Source organism: Delphinapterus leucas, chromosome 9 (assembly GCF_059928025.1).
Source record: "Delphinapterus leucas isolate spDelLeu-1000000601 "Yukka" chromosome 9, BTC_Dleu_Yukka2, whole genome shotgun sequence".
Lineage (NCBI taxonomy): Eukaryota > Metazoa > Chordata > Mammalia > Artiodactyla > Monodontidae > Delphinapterus > Delphinapterus leucas.
Genome location: NC_143137.1, coordinates 87,672,840 through 87,696,722, shown reverse-complemented (window position 1 = coordinate 87,696,722; position 23,883 = coordinate 87,672,840). Strand labels below are relative to the sequence as shown.

Below are 23,883 nucleotides of genomic sequence, written 5' to 3'. Positions count from 1 at the left end.
TATTAGAAATTCTACTATTAGAAATTACTTATATATCTCCTTTTGTTTAATGTTTTAACAGTGTTAATAAACTCCAAGAGTGGTATATTAACCCTATTATAATTCTCTATGGTCCCACTTCTGGTAAAGATAATAAGCAATAAAATGACACAGAATTAAGACAGCATAATTTACTTTATAATGAACAAGCAACCACTTAACCACTAGATATTTGACAACTGATAATAAGGGCTTAAATTTAATGCGTTTACCTTAACTCTTGATGATTTCCTAGATCCTTCACGAAAGGCCTGAAATAACATGGAATTCTGAGTTAGTTTTTTAAAAACTGGATATAATTAATATTTAAAAATGAGTCCACTCAAGCTTTTTATTGAAGTCACATAAATAACACAAAATATGGTAATAACCAATACAGTCAGAAGTAGGGGAATGTTGAAGTAAAGTCTTCTACTAGAACACTGTACTACTATTGAAAATAAATACAGACTATGTAATAACATGAAAATATGTATAAGATACAATGCTAAGAAAATTTATAAATTTTCTGTGTGCTCAATATTACAATCATGGAAAAATATTTGATAAAAGTTGAAAGGTATTAAAAATACTGCAGTAGTTTTAAGTCATGAGCCAAGTTTTGGGGTGGGTTAAAATAATTTTGTTATTACTTTAATTTCTAAGTCAACTAGCGAGTAATACTTGAGCACTTACTAGTAGGGACTCAAATTATAAGCACTATGGTGAAAAGAACTGTACTTACTCAGTAAATATTGAATGGGAGCTCTCTAATCTGCCAAGTCCTAAAGTGTTATCTAAGACTTACTTTACCACTCCACTCCCCAAAGTGTACACTCTTATTTCGAGAGACTTACGAACACTAAACCTAGAGTAAGCAATATAGTTCCTAATTTATTTAGGTTCCAAATTTGTGTGCAGACTATACGTTGGAAGACAGCAAGTTTTATTAAAAAGAGGAGGAGGAGGAAAAGGAGAAGCAGCAGCAGCAGCAAAGAACCTTCACGTAAAACACAGAAAAAGAGCTAGGACTATGGAGAATAGATATGTTCAGACAGGTGGACAACTGAAAGAAATACAATTCTGGTACTAAAGAAATATGAAAGACGGCACACAATAGGAAGAAATATGTCGCACTCAAAGAAAAACTAATATACCGCACTTGTTACCTACTGAAAATAGTTATGACGTAAGACTGGCTAAAAAAAATGTAAAAGTAGGTCATGAAAGCCTTATTTAAAAAGTCACATTTTAAGATTCTGACTTAAATACCGTATGTTCTTCACTATGATGGAGGAATCCATGAAATACCTCTAAGCAGAGAAGGGATATAAAAACGATAGTCACAGAAAATGTCAGAACCAAATGCAGAATGGACTAAAGTAAAAAGAGGATAAAGTTGGAGAAATTAAAGAAGATATTACTGTACTAGAGGTAATAAGGGCGTAGACTGGGTTTATAGAAGCAAAAAGGAAGAAAAATATCAATATACTGAAGAGACATTCCCAAGGAAAAATCAATAGTGCTTTCTACAATAACTCTGAATGTCAAAGACTAAAGATGACTTAAAGATTTTTAAACCTGGATAATGGCTGTGCTGCTGAAACAAAAGAAGAACTTGAAGTATGATGAAAGAAGATGCAAGTCTGATTTACAGAGGAAACACTGAAAGAAAAATAGAACATTCATAAGTAAGTAATATGTGCTGACCATAGCTTTATGAAAAAATTAATATCAAGTTTGAAAAATTCTTTTCAAGTAAAATTAGAAAATTTAAAAAATTAAAAAAAAATTAAAATCGTAATATATGGGTCACAATACACAATCCATGTCTTTAACAGTGTTAACGCTTCATGCCAAAGCCCTAAATTGCTAAAACACCAACCAACAATACCTTAATAGGGTTTTATGAGTATTTTTTAAATGTCATCTGTCCAGAATGTCTATTGTTAACTCCATTCACATTTTTAACAGTTAGCCATAACAACAGGCTGAATAAAAAACAAAATTAGATATATCCTTCTGCTATATATTTTTAACTATATATTGCCCCCAAATAATAATAAAAACTTAACAGTAAAGCAAACTACTCCCAGTTCCTGGATTTTTTTTTCTAACCCTTATCAAGTATTACTAACTTAACAAGAGAGAAAAAATTCTCTTTTTAAATATACAACAATATTCTGAAACAAATAAAATGTGCTCCAAGACAGAACTGATTCATTTTAAACAGCCAAAATTCATTCCAGCCAGAGAAAATGCAAAATCTGTTTTATTAAAAAAGTAGATTAATCTAGATGACCTAAAAATAGAACTACACAAGGATAACGTTTCCAAGTAACTTTTATACAGTAAACAGAGAAGGCATAATTTGAAAGCAGTAGATGAAAAAATTAGGTCAATACCTAAACATGAGTTCCTAAATTGTAAAAAGCACTTAATAGACAATCACTTTCTCTGCATAAGTTACAATCTGAGATGAGGAAAATAACAATGAAATAAAGCAAAATGTGCTTAAGTGCTGTAATAATAGGTTCAAGTGCCATGATGAAATGCAAAGAAAGATCATCATAGCAAATTTCATCGAAAAAAGTACTACTTTAGATGGGCCTCAAAGTAGAGTAGGAGTTTAAAAGATGGAGAAGAGAATATTCTGAACAATGAAGGGAACAGCTTAAGTAAAGATAACATATCAGAAATCAGAGGGAGAATTTGGTAATAGTTGTCCAGACTGAATAAAATACAGGAGAAGAATAGCAAAATTAGAGAGAGACACATATGTGAAGACTGCTAGAATCAAGACTTATGTTAAACAGGGAGGTGAAATTAGAAAATGAAAAAGATATTTAAAAGTACATGCTGCCGGACTTCCCTGGTGGCGCAGTGGTTAAGAATCCGACTGCTGGGCTTCCCTGGTGGCGCAGTGGTGTAGAGTCCGCGTGCCGATGCAGGGGACACAGGTTCGTGCCCCGGTCTGGGAAGATCTCACATGCCGCAGAGCGGCTGGGCCCGTGAGCCATGGCCGCTGAGCCTGCGCGTCCGGAGCCTGTGCTCCGCAACGGGAGAGGCCACAACAGTGGGAGGCCCTCGTACCACAAAAAAAAACAAAAACAAAAACAAAACAAAAAAAAGAATCCGACTGCCAATGCACAGGGGACACCGGTTTGAGCCCTGGTCTGGGAAGATCCCACACGCCGCGGAGCAACTAAGCCCGTGTGCCACAACTACTGAGCCTGCGCACCTAGAGCCCGTGCTCCACAACAAGAGAAGCCACCACAGTGAGAAGCCTGTGCACCGCAATGAAGAGTAGCCCCGCTCACCTCAACTAGAGAAAGCCTGTGCGCAGCAACCAAGACCCAACGCAGCCCCCAAAATTAATTAAATGTAAAAAAATATATATATATATATACATGCTGCCTATTAAATAACCAAATAATATCATGAAGAATTACTCAAAAAAAAAATGATTTTATACCTACGTATAATTTCACTCTTTAATAAATATATAGTCATTATGGAAAGTATCTTTTACCTTACATGACAAAAAACTTCATTAGCAATTATAACAACTTTATTAAAAAGTGGCTTATAAATAGTTTTCTGTCATCATATCCTGGTGATATATATATATATTTTTTGCAGTACACAGGCCTCTCACTGTTGTGGCCTCTCCCGTTGCGGAGCACAAGCTCCGGACGTGCAGGCTCAGCGGCCACGGCTCATGGGCCCAGCTCCTCCGTGGCATGTGGGATCTTCCCGGACCGGGGCATGAACCCGCGTCCCCTGCATTGGCAGGCAGACTCCTAACCACTGCGCCACCAGGGAAGCCCCTCCTGGTGATATTTTAATACAAAAATTTAAGTGAGAAAAATCTAGATCGTAAGAAATTCAACAAATGTGGAGGCTTATTAAAATGATTAAATATGATTCAGAGACAAACAGCTATAAACAACCATTCACAATCATTATATGCTCCTCTACTTCTTTATAAGCTATTAAAAATTTCGAACTGTTATTTCTGTTTTCTAAACCAACAACCTTCACTAAATCTTATTTTAGCTTTTGCATTTCTATGACTAGTCTCATCAGAGTGATGATTTAAAGCAGTTTGCAAACATTTTTCTCTACTCCATTTCAATCTTTAAAACACATTAAAAATTTTAAATGCGTTTGAGTAAGCTTAGATGCTGCTACCTTCTCTAGCTACTATCCATTACTTCTACCACTTCCTATCTATTCATCTTCAAAATAGGAAAAACTTACTTTTTTACATTTTGAAATGTTTTGTTCTTTCTCCCCACTTTTTTTCCTTCTTTTATCATTAACCTTGGAAACTCTTGAAGCAGTTAAAGTAATCGATGTCGGGGTATGCTGAAATGCAGTATATAATTCCACAGGAACCTCATCACCACTCTCAGTTGCACTGGTATCACCATCTTCAAAGGCAAAATAAAAATTATTGCACAAGTAATACTTCTACTTCAAACAATAAAACAGCATTCCACATGACAAACTATTATTCCCCCACCTTTCTGAAGAATAAACATTTTTTTTCACTTCCTCACTCAGTAAGACACGTTTAAATGCAAACTGCAAATATATTTCTGATATGTTAAACGAGAAAGGATACAAAATCTGACAACACACTCAGGTGGTGTGACTGTGGGAAACAGACACTTACAAACATAGCCAGTGGAAATTCAGAAATCTCTATGAAGGGGAATTTAGCTATATCTAGCAGAATTCTATATACACTTACCCTCTTCACCCAGCAACCCCATTTCTAGGGATCTATCCACAGATAAAATGGGAAAAGTACAAAAAAACCCTTATCCAAGAGGGTTTCATGACATTACTATCAATAATAACAAAAACACTGGAAACACCCCAAATGTCCATCACACAGTTCAATAAACTACGGTTATTCAAAAATAGTTGTATTGGTGGCAACATGTTTTATAAGCCAAAGTGAAAGTTTAGCATATGTTAAAACTTCAAATCCTGTTCCTAAAAATGAAATAAACACTATTGCACATGATCAACTAACGGATCACCATCTTTCAAAAGAGCAAACATATTTTACATCTTTAAACCAATAGGTTACCTATGTGCAAGAAAATATGGATGATTTTTATTTATTTTCCATATTTCCTAAAATAAATACATTACTGTTCTATAAAATCTGTAAAAAAGAGTATTTAAAACCTACACTTGAGATTGTAAATTATATATACAATCAACGTTCATTAGCAAGCAGTTTACGTCTGACTAAAAAATATGCAGGCCACTTATTCTCTCAATCATACTAAAGTTGATTTAGTATAGATCCTTTTCACCCACCTGACATATTTTCCCTTTTCCGGCGTTGTAGTAGCACTGCCCTCTCTTTATCCAAACTCCTATATTAAAATATTAACATGATTATTTATAAACTTTCATAAATTTAGATGTAAAGCAGATCTGTTTTAAATGTGATAAACTTGATAATTTCTCTAATGTTCTTATTGAAAAATGCACAGTATAAAATATATGTACATCACTTGCCTTACAGTTTAGATTTGATCTAGCATAATTAGCAGTAGATGCCAGTTAAGTGACTGTGTTGTGTTAAGAAAATAATTTTTTACTTTGGAAACTAGTACTTTTTTTTTCCAAACTGAAAAAAGCAAAAAGTCTGGGGGTAAATGTTAGCATCATTATTGCATTATTACTATTTGCCTAAATTATTTCCAATTTTGAAATAATAAACACTAAACATTTAACAATTAAGCAAAATATTTCATTGACCTCCCCCAGCCTCTGCTCATGAAGTACATCAGCCATAGTAACTGTTTACTTGCCTCGCTCTCCGCCCCCAAAGCGTTTTCACTGCCTAAACTTATTAGTCTAAATGTCAAATAACTAGATATAGTTCTTACATGGGAGCTGAGATGGGAGAATAAGAGCTTTAGACTGAAATACCTACTACTCAGTAATAAGACTTGCCTTAATATCTAGTAGGACATAAAACTATCCTAGCATCACTGATAATTCTAGTTATCACAGAACAATAAGCAGATATCACTCAAGTGACTGTCCTCCCTAATGGTCAGTTTTTAAGCAAGCTTTACTGAAAATCAGCAGATATTTACCCCATGATTAAAAAAAAAGATTTTAACATGTTAAAAAAAGCCCAACTATCTGGAAAAAGGCTAGTAACTATTATAAAGTAAAACAAAATCAAAGAAAAACCTCACTCATACAAGGATATGTCCACTCTCACCACTCTTATTCAACATAGTTTTAGAAGTCCTAGCCACAGCAATCAGAGAAGAAAATGAAAAGAAATCCAAACTGGAAAAGAAGTAAAACTGTCACTGTTTGCAGATGACATGATACTATACATAGAAAATCCTAAAGATGCCATCAGAAAACTACTAGAGCTCATCAATGAATCTGGTAAAGTTGCAGGATACAAAATTAATGCACAGAAATCTCTTGCATTCCTATACACTAACAACGCAAGATCAGAAAGAGAAATTAAGGAAACACTCCCATTTACTGCAATGAAAAGAATAAAATACCTAGGAATAAACCTACCTAAGGAGGCAAAAGACCTGTACTCAGAAAACTATAAAGAACTCATTGAAGAAATCAAAGATGACACAAACAGATGGGAGAAATATACCATGTTCTTGGATTGGAAGAATCAATATTGTGAAAATGACTATACTACCCAAAGCAATCTACAGATTCAGTGCAATCCCTCTCAAATTACCAATGGCATTCTTCACAAAATTAGAACAAAAAATTTTACAATTTGTATGGAAACACAAAAGACCCTGAATACCCAAAGCAATCTTGAGAAAGGAAAACGGAGCTGGAGGAATTAGACTCCCCGACTTCAAACTATACTACAAAGCTACAGTAATCAAGACAGCATGGTACGAGCACAAAAACAGACATATAGATCAATGGAACAGGATAGAAAGCCCAGAGATAAACCCATGCACCTACGGTCACCTAATCTATGACAAAGGAAGCAAGAATATACAATGGAGATAAGACGGCCTCTTCAATAAGTGGTGCTGGGAAAACTGGACAGCTACATGTAAAAGAATGAAATTAGAACACTCCCTAACACCATACACAAAAATAAACTCAAAATGGATTAAAGACCTAAATGTAAGACCGGACACTATAAAACTTTCAGAGGAAAACATAGGAAAAACACTCTTTGACATAAACCACAGCAAGATCTTTTTTGACCCACCTCCTACAGTAATGAAGATAAAAACAGAAGTAAACAAATGGGACCTAATGAAATTTAAAAGCTTTTGCACAGCAAAGGAAACCATAAACAAACCAAAAAGACAACCCTCAGAATGGGAGAAAATATCTGCAAACAAAGCAACCAACAGGGGATTAATCTCCAAAATATACAAACAGTTCATGGAGCTTAATATTAAAAAAAATTAAAAAAAAACTAACAACCCAATCAACAAATGGGTGGACGACCGAAATAGACATCTCTGCAAAGAAGACATACAGATGGCCAAGACGCACATGAAAAGATGCTCAACATCACTAATTATTAGAGAAATGCAAATCAAAACTACAATGAGGTATCACCTCTCACCACTCAGAATGGCCATCATCAAAAAATCTACAAACAGGGCTTCCCTGGTGGTGCAGTGGTTGAGAGTCTGCCTGCCGATGCAGGGAACACAGGTTCGTGCCCCGGTCCGGGAAGATCCCACATGCCGTGGAGTGGCTAGGCCTGTGAGCCATGGCCGCTAAGCCTGCACGTCCAGAGCCTGTGCTCCGCAATGGGAGAGGCCACAACAGTGAGAGGCCCACGTACCGCAAAAAAAAAAAAAAAAAATCTACAAACAATAAATGCTGGAGAGGGTGTGGAAAAAAGCGAACCCCCTTGCACTGTTGGTGGGAATGTAAACTGATACAGCCACTATGGAGAACAGTATGGAGGTTCCTTGAAAAACTAAAAATACAACTATCATATGACCCAGCAATCCCACTATTGGTCACATACCCTGAGAAAACCATAATTCAAAAGGACACATGTACCCCAGTGTTCACTGCAGCACTATTTACAATAGCCAGGACATGGAAGCAACCTAAATGTCTAACAATAGATGAATGGATAAAGAAGATATGGTACATATATACAATGGAATATTACTTAGCCATAGAAAGGAACGAAATTGGGTCATTTGTAGAGATGTGGATGGACCTAGAGTCTGTCAAACAGAGAAAAGTAAGTCAGAAAAACAAATATCGTACATTAATGCATATACATGGAATCTAGAAAAATGGTAGAGATGAACCTACTTCCAGGGCAGGAATAGAGATGCAAATGTAGAGAATGGACATGTGGACACGGTGGGGGGGGTGCGGAAGGGGAGGGTGGGATGAACTGGGAGATTAGGATTGACATATATACATTACCATGCGTAAAACAGATAGCCAGTGGGAACCTGCTATAAAGCACAGGAAGCTCGGCTCGGTGCTCTGTGGTGACCTAGATGGGTGGGATGGGGGGCGTGCGGTGGGAGGGAGGTCCAAGAGGGAGGGGATATATGTATACATATAGCTGATTCACTTTACTGTACAGCGGAAACTAACACATTGTAAGGCAATTATACTCCAATAAAAAAGAAAAAAAGGAAAAACCTCACTCATAATAAACAAATGAAAAGTATCAATAAAACACTGAGATTACCATTTCTCACCTAGTTAAACCAGCAAAACTCCAAGTCTATCAAAAACTCTACTGTGAGGCTGGGGAAAATAGGCATGCTTATCCATGACTGGGGGGAATTCAAAACTGGACAGTTGCTACTGGAGGGGAATTTGGCAATATCTGACAAAATTTGATATATACATTTACCCTTTTACTGAACAATCCCACTTCCACTTGCAATTACACAAGACTGGAAACAACTCAAATGTCCACTCAAAGGGCTGACTAAACTACAGTACATGAAAAAGATGGAGCACCTTGAAGCTACCGAAAGAAATGAGTCAATCTCTATATTACTACTATGAAGTGATCTTCAGGATATATTTTTAAGACAAAAAACTAATGTGGCAAAAACTCTACTATACTACTGCTTATCTAAGTAAGGAGGGGAATACAAATATATATATATGTGCATATCTGTTTCTAATATAACAAACAATGGAAGGAATAATCAAGTTTTTAAAAACTGTTACTTCCAAAGTGGAAGGAACAGGGGTCGTAAATGTTAGACTTATTTGAATGTACCTTGTCTAAAATATTTGACTTTAGAATGATGTGACTACTTCTTACATAATTAAACAAGCATATAATTATAAAAATAAAGTACAAAAAGCAATCCTTAAAAATAAAATTGCTATATTACTCATCCATTTCTGGTAGGAATGAAAAATGATACAACTACTCTGCAAAATAATTTGACAATTTCTTATAAAACTGAACATGCAACTAAATACCATATGACCAAGCAACTGCACTCTTAGGCATTTATCCCAGAGAAAACAAAACTTAGGTTTACACCAAAACCTGTACACAAATGTTCAGAGCAACTTTATTTGTAATAGCCAAAAAGTGGAAATGACCCAAATGTCCTTCAGTAGGTGAGTGGTTAAACAAACTCTGGTACATATATACCACATGACACTACTTAAAAATAGAAAAAAGTGAGATACTGATATATGCCACAAATTAGCTGGCTTTCCAGGGAATTATGCTCAGTAAAAAAAAAGCCAATCCCAAGGGCTTCCCTGGTGGCACAGTGGTTGAGAGTCCGCCTGCCGATGCAAGGGACACGGGTTCGTGCCCCGGTCTGGGAAGATCCCACATGCCGCGGAGCGGCTGGGCCCATGAGCCATGGCCGCTGAGCCTGCGCGTCCGGAGCTTGTGCTCCGCAACGGGAGAGGCCACAACAGTGAGACGCCCGCGTACCGCAAAAAAAAAAAAAAAAAGCCAATTCCAAAAGGTCACATACTGTGTGATTCCATTTATGTAACATTCTTAAAATGACAGAATTACTGAAATGGAGTACAGATTTAGTGGTTGCCAAAGGTCAGGGATGGGAGGGGTAAGAGGTGGGAGGTAGGTACGGCTAGGAAAGGCAACATAGGAATCTTTGTGATTGAAATGTTTTGTAGCTTGACTATACCAATGTCAATATTCTGGCTGTGATATTGTATTAACAGTTTTGCAAGATGTTACCACTGGGAGAAACTGAATAAAGGATACGCAGGATCTCTGTATTATTTCACAAATGCATGCAAACCCACATTACTTCAAAAGTTTAATTTTTAAAAAATCAAAAATAAAACTAGGGCTTCCCTGGTAGTGCAGGCATTAAGAATCCCCCTGCCAATGCAGGGGGACATGGGTTCGAGTCCTGGTCCCAGAAGATCCTACATGCTGTGGAGCAACTAAGCTTGTATGCCACAACTACTGAGCCTGCGTTCTAGAGTCTCTGAGCCACAACTACTGAGCCCGCGTGCTGCAACTACTGAAGCCCGTGCGCCCTAGAGCCCATGCTCCTCAACAAGAGAAGCCACCACAATGAGAAGGCCACACAACGCAACGAAGAGTAGCCCCTGCTCGCCACAACTTGAGAAAGCCCGCACGCAGCAACGAAGACCCAACGCAGCCAAAAATAAGTAAATAAAATAAATTTATTAAAAAAAAAAAATAAAACTAATAACCTAACCCAGAAGTGTGTACCCAGTTGGTGTTATAACCACACAATAAAATTCTTTCAAGAGACTTTAAACACAAAAAATTAACTATACATCCCTGTAGAAAATATCTTACAGGAAAAAAAAGTTCTGAAGTGTTTTACATAATCATATTGCTACAGGTGCTATTGTTGATACTGTTACTCTGAGACTGTTACATTCTTCTATGGGATTAAGCAGTTGAGCAAATTACATGATACTCTAATTACACTACTGTATGTGTTGTTGAGAACTAGGATAAAGAGAGACACAGATGGAATACAGAAACAGTTAAATGAAAACCTTCTACAGTTGACCTCTGAACAACGTGAGGGCTGGGGTGCCGAAATGCAGAGTGTGTAGTTCTGTAGTATTTACTATTGAAAAAATTCCATGCATAAGTGGACATGCACAGTTCAAGCCTATGTTGTTCAAAGGTCAACTGTATTCCTAAATTTAAATTGCAATTATCTGTATAAACTCATGTATTTTATCTTAAAAATAAACAAACAGACAAAACTTCTAGTAGACTAGGTTCGTCTACTAAAAAGACCTAGCAACGTTGAGTAGTTCCGGAGGAAGGAGCATTACTAGGTCTCAGATTCTGGTCTTGAAAACCAATTCTGAGCATGGGGCACAGAAGTATGAGATAAGCCCGAGACATCTTGTCGTGTTAGATTGCACAAAGCTAGCAAGTACTACTAGGGTATTGTCAAAAGGACCGCAAAGCCAACTCAAAGTGGTTCCCATTGACCAAAAATGGGACAAAATTTCAACATAAATAAGGATAATAGGGGGACTTCCCTGGAGGCACAGTGGTTAAGAATCTGCCTGCCAATGCAGGGGACACGGGTTCGATCCCTAGTCTGGGAAGATCCCACATGCCATAGAGCAACTAAGCCCATGCGCCACAACTACTGAGCCTGAAATCTAGAGCCCGCGAGCCACAACTGCTGAGTCTGCACGCTACAACTACTGAGCCCGTGTGCTGCAACTACTGAGTCCACGCACAGCAACTACTGAAGTCCATGTGCTCTAGGGCCCGCATGCTGCAACTACTGAGCCCGTGTGCTGCAACTACTGAAGCCCGTGTGCCTAGAGCCTGTGCACTGCAACAAGAGAAGCCACTGCAATGAGAAGCCCGCACACTACAACGAAGAGTAGGCCGCGCTCGCCGCAACTAGAGAAAGCCCACACACAGCAACAAAGACCCAACACAGCCAAAAAAAAAAAAAAAAAAAAAAAAAGATAATAGGGACTCCCCTGGTGGTACAGTGGATAAGACTCCACGCTCCCAATGCAGGGGGCCCAGGTTTGATCCCTGGTCAGGAAACTAGGTCCCACATGCATGCTGCAACTAAGAGTTTGCATGCCACAACTAAGGAGCTGACAAGCCACAACTAAGGAGCTGGCGAGCTGCAACTAACAAGCCCATGAGCCACAACTAAGGAGCCCACGTGCCGCAACTAAGGAGCCTGCCTGCCGTAACTAAGACCCTATGCAACCAAATAAATAAATATTTAAAAAGAAAGGAATAACTGCAACAGACTGATATCCAATATGTTTAAATCCCTGACTTCATAATGACACTTAGAATTCTTTTCACTATTCTAAAAACTGATAAAGGCTACAAATCAACAAGCATTTATCCTGCCTTTCCTCAGTGAAATATACCTTAAGAGAACGGAACAGTTAATATGGGGAAGTTTTCTACAGAAATAGTCCAGCTAATAAGTGATAAGCAATAGAATTAACATGTCACTAATTTGCAACCCCTAATAAATTAATGGATCTTAAAAATAACCATCAATGGGTCCCATTCATATATTATAAGATGTGTCACCTGATAGAACACAGTGTATGAAAGTCTAACCCCCCCAAAAAAAAAAAAAAAAAAAAGGGACCTAAATCTAATCACACACCTATTTACAGAAATATCTATAGAGAGAAATCTGTTAAACCATGATAATGCAATTGGCAAACTCACCAGGATAAATAAACAATTCAGTCCCTTAAAGAAACACACTGCAAAGGAGACTGGGGTTGGTTGGGTAAGGGGTGTAGCTTTAGATTACTAGAGACTTAAAAGAGATGTATAGCAACCAATCAATACTTTAAGAATGGCTGGATGTAATAGATTTTGTTGCATGTATCAACATAATAATCGTTTTGTGGTTATAGATTTTTGTTAAAAAATTCTTTTATAGATACATACTGAAATACACAAATACATACATACTGAAATACATAAGGATACATATGAATGAAATAATATATTTGGGATTTGCATTAAAACAATATGTGAAGGAGAAAAAGACACAGCAATGTAAATGAAAAAAGATTATTGACAATTGTTGAAGCTGGGTGGTGGAAACATGCAGGTTCATTACACTATTACTTTTATATAGGTTTGAAATGTCCATTAAAAAAGATTTTTTTTAAAAAGCACCAAAAAGAAATGGGAAGAAAACACATTACTGCCAACAAGCAGAATGACAGTAAAAGCCCTGCAAAATTCTGTAACTAACGAAATGTCCTTCTAGTAACTTTATAACATAATTTGCAGTCCACTGAAAAAAAGATGTCATCGCTTAAAAAAGGCACTATTATTTCATGCATCATTAAAAACCCTAGAAAATAAACCATGACACGCTATCAATGAAAAGATTCTTCTTGATTTTAGAGATGTCAGAATGGAAAAAGAAAAAAACCCAAAAAACAAAACAAACCATAAAAAGGAAACTTCTTCCATCTTAGATTCGATGAAATACAGTATCCATTAATTGTTTAATCTAGAATTCATACATAAATTTCTAATAACTAAAGATTACCTCAGTAAAATGACTGGCAATTTTACTGTATGTACAACTTACCTAGGCTGACAACGTTCACAAAGATATGTATCAGGAATATGCTGCCTGTCAATCCCCATGCAGTCAATATGTTGCCAAACACTTTAAAAAGGAAAAAAAAAGAAAAGCAGAACATATAAAATATTATTAAAATCATCCTTAAATTAAGATTTGATATTCCATTTAACTATCAGTTAATAAGTGTCTACTTTGAGTTTAGCAGTGTAAAAGGTAATACGAAGAATTCATAGAAATATGTCCTCGGGAAGATAAAACTTTGAGATGCAAAAATAAGAGGACAAATATAGGATATTATATATATGATATAAATTTCTAAAGCAAATATAATTTTACAATGTAAAAGGTATACATTACAAATATAATTAGAAATCACAAACTGGAGATGTCCACAATGCTTGGAATTAATGGGAAAAGAATCCTGAAGAATAACGGAGACTTGAAGAGAACCTCACTTGGGAAATTAGGAAGAAAAGACCTCATTATAGCAACATTTTCTCAAGTAGACAGATACTGGGAGCAACAGCCAGAAGGCAGTTAATATATCTGAAGAAGAATGTTCATTTTGAGAAACAGAGGGGGATAAAACTGAATTAGTAAAATGCAGTCAGATTACATACAACCTGGAATGTCAGGATTTGCAGAGCATTCCTCTAATTGGCAACAGGTAACAACTAGAGGTTTGTTTGATGGTATACAGTGTTAATTCAAAGAAGTTAAGAAACTGGAGGCATAAAATCAACTAAGAGGCTTTTCCAACATTCCAGATCTAAGTTAAAGAACAATGGAAAGAACTAGAATGATGGCAGAGAAGATGAAGTTAAAGAATCCAAGAGTCATTTCATGAAGATAGAGACTAAACCTATTATGAACTCTATTTTTAATGTGATACATGGACCAACTTGAGGCAAATTTCTCAATGCTATTATTTTGCATTTTATTGCCAAGACTTTAATTGGTCTAAAGTTGATATATATGCCTGTTTCTAAAAATAGTCTTAATTATTCCTTATATAATAATGAGCTACTTTTAATATATAGCTACTGAGTTAACTGCTATGATCTTGCTCTTTATTTCTTAACTGAGTATGTTGGGACGAGAACTGGTAAATGTGAAAGGTAATGGACTATGTATCAAACATGTACGGGAAAAAGTTCAAAAGAAAAGCAGAACACCTGACATGGAGAGCCAGAATAACAAATTAGGTTAAATCTGGGGGCTAAGTAATAATGTCATGCAGACCACAGAAGAAATAAAACTAGAAAATGAATAAATAATCAGAGCTCTAGATGTCAAACTTGAAAGAGATGAGTATGGGCAGTAGGTACATGAAAATATATAGAGGCAATGAAAACAAGAATAGAGGAAAAAAGATTAAGCCTTGTAGTATACTACAGGTTAAGCAGTAGAAAACTAGAATAACAAAAAATAAATTCATAACAAATAGAGCAGTTGCTAAAAAGCAAATACCTTGAATAATCCAAAATATGTGAACTGGTCCCTCAAGAATTTGTAGATAGGTATAAGTCCTAAGGACTATTTCACTCTTTTCTAATAGATATAATTCTATATTATATATAGATCATTGTAATTAATCAAAACAAAAACACTTTAGATTATGCATTAAAATAAAAATATTGTCCAATGGTATGTAATTTACCACATAAGACAAAATCAGCAATGAGAAAGCTATTTTATATGATTGGTTGAAATATGAATTCACATTTGCTAATAAGTAGCTAATTAAAAAATAATGAGGAAAACAAGTTATCAGAGAAGTTATTTTCTTAGTTTTTAAATTCACCTCCTGAATAAGCTCATTGAGGTGATTGCTTATGGTAATTAGTATGTACCATAAGTTTATTTTTAAATTTTAAAAAGCATCACAATGTATTTTTATTATGAAAATTAACTCAAAGCATTAATATTACAACTTCCCATAAAAATAACATCAATGGGCTTCCCTGGTGGCGCAGTGGTTGAGAGTCCGCCTGCCGATGCAGGGGACGCGGGTTCGTGCCCTGGTCCGGGAAGATCCCACATGCCGCGAAGCGGCTGGGCCCGTGAGCCACGGCCGCTGAGGCTACGTGTCCGGAGCCTGTGCTCCGCAACGGGAGAGGCCACAACAGTGAGAGGCCCGCGTACGGCAAAAACAAACAAACAAACAAACAAACAAAAAACCCCATCAAATTTCACATTCCACTTAAGGCTAATCTTCCCCCTTTTTGGCAAAGGTAAATCAACTTTTTCATATATAACATAACTGCCTGTTTATATCAATAACATCCCACTCCTAATCACCTAACTTAATAGATGGGAACAAGATTACAAATAATGCAAAGTAATTTCTATGTGGCTCAGCAATGCATTTTTACATTCACATTCAAATATGGGTACTATTTCAAATAAAATGATGAAGCTATGCCTTAAGACCAGATCCAGGACATTCTGTAAACTATCAAACTTTCTTATCCTCTACAGTACATTGCTTAAATACTCTCTGCTTCCCAGCCTATGCAGGGGATGGACTCAGTAACTTTCAGGTTGAAATCCTACTGTTCCCTCTCCATCCTCCCCAACTCCCTCCCACCAGGGTAAAAAAAAAAAAAAAAAAAGAAAGAAAACAAAACCCCACTTTCTCTCCCAATCACACCTTCTCTAGGGGAGGAGGCCTTTCTTGGTGGTTGAACCAGGGTTGGGGGAGGGGAGACTGTGGTTCTGGTTCAAGGAGACTCCAGAGTGCTGCAAGGTTCAAGTCAAAAGGAGGTGAGAGAGTCAGGTCAAACAAACATCAATCAAAATGTATAATTCCCCCAAACTGGAAAATCATAGTTGACTATACAGCACAAATAATTCCAAAGGAAATACACAGGACTCAATTCTCCTCTCATTTCTGTCTTGTCTACTTTATGTAGTTGTATTACTACCAAATGCGTAAAGAGAGAGATGTGATTCTGTATGAATAAAGTTCAGAACTGATTGCCTATTACTCAATTAACAACGAGGATTTCTAAGAAAAACTCTAGGATAGCTTTTTTCCCATAGGGGCATTTCCTAGGAGCAAAAGAGAGTGCACTGACAGTTGCAAAAGTATCGCTTAAAAAATGCATTTATCAATTCCTTCAAAAGTCACTTTATTTTTTCCAACATTAACAATCACAAAGGTTAGCAGCATTCTAGAAAAATAAGCAAATGGCATGAAACATTTTACCTGCATTTGTCACAACAGATCATGTATCCATCATCATGTGTAAAACCACATATGCACCTGGTTACATCAGTACCATAACTTCCATCCTCAGATGTGCTGATTGTAGTAGCACTGGAAGTTTCATCAAAATTAGGAGTGGTAAATATGCCTACTTCATTTTTGCTAATAAGAACTGATGGAGGAGGGGAAGCCGGAGGTGTTGGAGGAGGACGAGCACCATAATTATGGTCCTGGGTAATTAATCACAAATACATCACAATGTAATTTCAATAAAAATATAAACTAAGCAACTTAAATAAAATTCAATCCTTAATTTAAATATTTGAGAGAGATGAAATTGGCCTACTTCTTCCTTAATACCTTTAAAATAATGACTTGGTGAAACCAGATATAGAAACTTGGTCACCTTCACAATGCAAGATGTGAGAATAGTGGTTAAAAAAAAAAAAAACTCAGGAAACTGGGGGCTAAAGAATAACAAAAACAATTACAAAAGACATATTATCACTATAAAGTATAAAATAGGGATTTTTAAAGTTTTGGCAACATTGAATAAGTTAGTTTAGACAAGCTTTCATTTTCTCAGCTACGAAATGGGGATGAAAATTATACCTATCTTATTAGGTTGTACCTATCTTATTAGGTTGTTTTTGAAGATGAAATTAGATAATATATGCAAAAATGCTTAGCACAGAGCCTGACATATAAGTGCTAAATAAATGGTAACTATATAATTACTATATAATTTAGAATCAACAGTAGATAGTACAATTCTATCTACAGTCTTTTTATAGAGAAGGTAAAGAATTATAATACTAAACTATTAATAGCATAAAAAAGCAAAATAATAATAATATAAAAACTTCTAGGGAATTCCTCTTATAGAATTTTAATCCCTTGAATAAATATAATTAGATCAATGAAAAAACTAAACTACAAATTACATACCTAATTGTTTAGTATAAAACAAGTCTGCTTTTAAAATATTCAGTTTTAGGCACAATACCACACACATCAACTTTCAACCTCTAGATATATAAAATATATAGAGATTTATCTACAGATATAAAACATACCCTTCCAGAGAAATGAATGACACTTACCGCATAGGGCAGACCAATGTAACTGTGTGAATGATGCGAGCTGCTGGTATATAACTGGTGGGGATAACTGTTGGATTTCTCAACTACCACAGGGCTAGCTTCTACAGATTCTGGTCTGGAGGGAAAAAAGTTGCATCAAAGAGAATTGCATTGATTTTTTTCCTTTCAATCTATTTAAAATTATAAGCACTTATTTTATTGGCTATCAAATAAAATGTCTTTAAAATGTCTAAAACAAAGACACCCTGTGGACATGATATATCCTATTTAGAATCTGCGTCATTAAAACAAACTTTTAATTAAGTACAATAAATGTCCCCCCTTCAAGTTCAGATATAGTTTTCCTATCATTAAAAAAAATTAGTAGAGATTAAACATTACTTAATATACTCAGTGGCACTGGGGACACTATGCACAGAATGGAGAAAAGTGGTAGAAATAATTTAAACAAGACTAAGGACATACTGAATCCATACGGACCCCAATTTGAATGTGAAGTATACATTTCAATGTCAAAGCTTCATGTATGTGTTAGTGTGTCAAGATATAACAAAGCCTTGGAAATATCAGAAAACCTAAGGAACAGGAAACCTCACAATGAACCAAAGTTTGCTTATGAAAAAAATGTAACTAGCAGCCTATGGTAGTGTAAGATCAGCAGTTCTGGCCTGATAATGGCCAAATGATGATGACCTGACCAACCACTGATACAACTGAGAGTAACAACTCACCCGCTGTGGTGGGCTTATAAATTCCCTGGCCTAGCATTTTACATTCATCACTTTCCCAAATTCTTCACTTATATCAATCCTCCTGAGCCCTAGCCTGATAATTCCTATTGATCAATGTGGTAGTGAACCTACTTCTGAGGGCAATTCACACTGAAATTAATTTCTCCCTTGCACACACACAACATGACTCATTTCTGTGCCTTTATTCTTACCAACGCCATCCTTTGAGATGATTTTTTCATAACCCTTATGCTACCTCTTATTCAAAACCTTCCCTTAGAATTTAGTACTACTTGCACTCTTCATGGTTTAAGGCTTCTTAATGCAGTTACAATCTAATTGGTCAAATTTCTACTGTCAATTACTTCCTGATATACTGCCCCCCTCCACTCATCCCCTGCACAAAGTCTCAGTTTTGCTCTAAGTGACTGCTGCTTGGGATCCAGTGTGCTAAAATCAGTAGAGAGAAGAGGCACAAACTGAGGTCAAGTGGTTCTGAAGGAGATTACAAAAGAAGAGTCTCCAAAATGTTCTGAATATTTAGAAAACCAGTACTCACCTATTATCTATGCTGTTATGTTAAAATTTTACTTGCTTAATCTTTTTAAAAAAATGTGTTTCTTAATTCCAAACTTAACACATGCTCATTGTACAAACTTTAAAACAGAAGTACATAAGAAAGTGAAAAGATCATGTCTTCATCCATACCTGATACACCCATGTTAAGATGCCATGTATCCCCCTCTAAATTTGTCTATCCATAAATACATCTAACAGTTGTTTTTTTTTAAAAAAAATGAGAAGGTACAATATGTACTCACAATTTGCTTTTTCAATCTTTCACTGTCAACACATACCTACCTTATTTTTGGTAATAACAGATTATTTCATTATATGAATGTACCATAGTTTATTTAACAAATTCCCTTTTGGTAGATGTTTACATTGTTTCTGTTTTTCAGTGTTAAAGGTATCACTGAAATTGTACACCCTTCTATACACTGTTTTTTGCTTACTTGGCAGTATTTCTACAACATGGATTCCTGGTGGCAGAAATGCTGAACAAAAGGGTAAATGCACATAAAATCAATACATACTGCCAAACTACCTTTGACTACAATATTGATTCCTTTAGAATTCTTTTAAAAATACATAGAGGGGGGCTTCCCTGGTGGCTCAGTGGTTGAGAGTCCACCTGCCGATGCAGGGGACCTGGGTTCGTGCCCCGGTCCAGGAAGATCCCACATGCCGCAGAGCGGCTGGGCCTGTGAGCCATGGCCACTGAGCCTGCGCGTCCGGAGCCTGTGCTCCGCAACGGGAGAGGCCACAGCAGTGACAGGCCCGCGTACCGCAAAATAAATAAATAAAATAAAAAAATACATAGAGGGAAGAAATGGGGTTTTAGAAATTCCTGACCTATTATTAAAGCAAGATTGTAGGAATTGTGGCCATTATAGAAAGATTCACTCTTAGGGATTTAGAGTGTGGCAAGAAATTTGTATTTTGGAGTAGATAATGGTTGGGAATTAAAAAAATAAGACTTTCAGTGAATACAGATAAATTCAAGCATGTAAACAAGCCACAAATCCTTTGCATAACCTCATGATTCAAATTAAAGCTATACAGCACTATTCACAATAGCCAAGACACGGAAACAACCTAAATGTCCATCAACAGATGAACAAATAAGATGTGGTACATATATACAATGGAATACTACTCAGCCATAAAAAAAGAATGAAATAATGCCATTTGCAGCAACTTGGATACAACTAGAGATTATCATACTAAGTGAAGTAGTCAGAAAGAGAAAGACAAATACCATATGATATCACTTATATGTGGAATCTAAAATATTGCACAAATGAACCTATCTACAAAACAGAAACAGACTCACAGACATAGAGAACAGACTTGTGGCTGCCAAGGGGGAGGGGGGAGGGAGAGGGATGGACTGAAAGTTTGGGGTTAGATGAAAACTATTACATTTAGAATGGATAAACAACATGGTCCTAATGCATAGGACACAGACTATATCCAATCTCCTAGGATAAACCATAATGGAAAAGAATATAAAAAAGAATGGATATATGTGTATAACTGAGTCACTTTGCTGTACAGCAGAAATTAGCACAACACTGTAAATCAACTATACTTTAATATTAAAAAATAAAAAAATTAAAGTTGTAAATACTAACAAGTTGGCAATGCAAGAAGGCAGAAATACTTCATCAAGATCCTCATTTCTAATGCTGCTACTTAATAAAAGTAATTTTAAAAAGAAGGTAACAATTGTTAAAAAAAAATGGGTTGACATATTTTAAGGATTTTTCCAAACTGTAAGATAGTATTAAAAAGAAAAACAAAAAAAGCCAAAAAAAACAAAAAAAAAGGACACCAGACATCCTTAGAAATGTTCCCTAAAAAGTCCCATGGTGCTAAACATCCTCAAAACACACAGTGAATCTGAAAACAACTTTGTGACAAATACCAAAAGTCAAACATCCTTTAGATCCGGTAACCCCATTTTTGGAAATTTATCCTAAGAAAGTAATTCCCACTAAATAATGACCTGAAGAATTGAGATGTTCTTTTTAACACTATTCATAAAACTAGATATGAGTAGAAATCATTTAAATGTCCAATCAATAGAAAATGATTAAATCTGAGCAACCTACCATATTTACACATGGACAACAGCACAGCAAAAACTCATGGTAACAAAAATCACTGTATTATGGTTACAGGAGTTTTCCTCAAAATCTCCTATAATGTTACCATAAAGCTTTAGTAAATTTTTAACTGCAGGGCTACAGAGATAATATGTAAGTTTCTGTGTAAATAGTTGCTTCAGGGCTCTGTTTAGCCAATTTATATTGTCACATAAATGCCGAGTTAATACGCAGGTATAACATTTACCATACAGAAACTACATTAGTATACTATGTCTGTAAATAATTATGTATCAAAACATAAACCATGGTGCTGTGTTCATCCTGCAAATAAGATTTCACTTACATAACTGTGATGTCACTTTTCAAAGAGAGTGTGATTATTTGTATTCATTCATATATTGTTTTGTATGTGTTCTTAAATCACTGAAACGTTGATCATTGTCAAAAAGATGATCTTTATCCATGTGAAACTTTCTAAAGGATAATCATTCTCTAGTTTGGTAATTCAAAATATCCAAAATGTTAAAAAAAAACAAAACAGGTAATTAAAGTATTCCTAATGTATAAGCAATAAGATATGGTCAAATGATCAATATGGCCTGAATTATAGTTTTCAAAACTTTGAATTCTGTTTCCCATAGGTAGAGAAACTCAAATGCAGAAAGAGAGATTCTAATAAGCAACTGGCTCTAAAACTGAAATAAGAAGTATGCTCTCTTATTAACTAAGTCAATACTGACTGCTTCTTTTAGAAGTTCTCTAAAAGCTAATAAATGCAGGAGGAATGATCAAATTAGAAAAGTTACCAATCTGCTACCTTCGAGAGATAATGGATTTCGGCAACAGATAACCATGGATGCTAAAACCTTGAAAATTTAAAGATGATGGACAGATAAGGCTGACAACACCTGAACTTCTTGATCATTCTTAACATCACTGGAGGTTAGACAACTAAGTTTTTCTGTGCTTCTTCTAATATTATGCAACAGAAAATATAAAGTCCCACATAAAAAGTCTCATGCTGAAAAAAGAAATATGAAAGAGGGAAGAAAAAACAAATCTGAAGCTAACCATATCTCTTTATCTAAATATCAGTTTATCAGAAATATGAGGAAAGTGGAATATTCATGATGCCAAAAGGAAGAAAAGAGCCAAATACAGAATACTGAAACTTCTGTAGGCCAAATGATCCAGTTTCTTATACAGTATGAGGAAAAACACAATTTAAAGTGTTGTTCCAGATAAAAAAAATGATTCAAGAGACATTTCAAATACAATGGGTGGATCTTGTCTGGAGCCAATTTGAACACACCAATTACAAAAAGACAGTTTTGAGACAAGTGAAAGAAATCTGAAGATGAACTGGGTATTTTATATTAAGGAAGTATTAATTTTGCTATATGAGATAATAGTATTGTGGTTTAAAAAAAAAGTCCTTCTCTGTTAGTGGTGCATACTGAAGTATACATAGTTAAACTGATGTGAGGATATGCTTCAAAAATCTTTAGGGCTTCCCTGGTGGCGCAGTGGTTGAGAGTCTGCCTGCCGATGCAGGGTACACGGGTTCGTGCCCTGGTCCGGGAAGATCCCACATGCCGCGGAGCGGCTGGGCCCGTGAGCCATGGCCACTGAGCCTGCGCATCCGGAGCCTGTGCTCCACAAGAGGAGAGGCCACTACAGTGAGAGGCCCGCGTACCGCCAAAAAAAAAAAAAAAAAAAATCTTTAAAACTATGGGATACGTGAAACAAGACTGGCAAAACTCTGAATACTGCTGAAGCTGAGTAATGGCCACCTGAGATTATTATACTATTCTCCCTACTACTGTACATATTTTTGTATTTCCCTACTAAAAAGTTTTTTTTTTTTAAGATCCCCAAGCCTTTTATCTTACATATACTGTCCTATATAAAATAGGTAACTATAAGAACGGTATACTTCCTCCCAACTCAGGAAGACATCCTCGCCATCTATTTCTAAGCCTCTATCTGGGGAATCTCTCTTAACCCTTACTTCTTAATTTCAACACAGTCCCCAAGGCTCACTTCAGGTACTCCTTAAGGAGCACTTTTGTGACTGCTTCAACTCGTAATTTTATAAATCCTAGATTCCTACAGCACTTATTTGCTGTACTGTTAATTTATTACTTTTCATGTAATATTTTCGTATGCTGTCAACCATCTTCCCATATGCATTTATTATTTTCTCTCCCAAACTCCATCAAAATTAACAAGTTTTATCCAGTAGGAAGAACATGGAATTGGGACTTAGATGTCTAATGCTGGCCATTAAAGGGGTACAGGTACAGTATGCACCTTTCTGAACCTGAGTTTTTTATTTGTAAAGTGGGGATAAATATACCTGCTTCACCCTCTCTCCAGAAATATGGACGAAACTCAAATGACACAGAGGATGTGAAAATGTATTTTTCTCAACTGTAATGTATTATAAATGTGTAACATACTCATGTATTCAGAAATGCCTCTCTAACTATGAATATTCAGACTGAAGTTGCTTTTAACCTTAACTCCACAATAATTCAATTCCAGTAAGGTCCT

The 23,883-nt window shown here is 35.9% G+C and overlaps 1 protein-coding gene across 10 annotated transcripts in view; it reads right to left on the bottom strand.

Annotated features, from left to right (window-relative positions):
• The window catches only part of KMT2E (lysine methyltransferase 2E (inactive)), a 97,891-nt gene that overhangs the window by 33,413 nt on the left and 40,595 nt on the right, over window positions 1-23,883 (bottom strand). For 8 of the 10 annotated variants that reach the window (XM_089917775.1, XM_089917773.1, XM_089917780.1 and 5 more), the window contains 6 exons: window positions 17,922-18,036; window positions 16,819-17,048; window positions 13,611-13,691; window positions 5,359-5,417; window positions 4,282-4,454; window positions 252-290 (listed from right to left, as the gene is read on the bottom strand). In XM_089917775.1, the coding sequence (XP_089773901.1) occupies window positions 252-290; window positions 4,282-4,454; window positions 5,359-5,417; window positions 13,611-13,691; window positions 16,819-17,048; window positions 17,922-18,036 (697 nt within the window). Of the gene's footprint in view, window positions 1-251; window positions 291-1,599; window positions 4,262-4,281; window positions 4,455-5,358; window positions 5,418-13,610; window positions 13,692-16,260; window positions 16,350-16,818; window positions 17,049-17,921; window positions 18,037-23,883 lie in introns of those variants that run through there. The other 2 variants (XM_089917781.1, XM_089917782.1) reach the window with 2 other exon arrangements.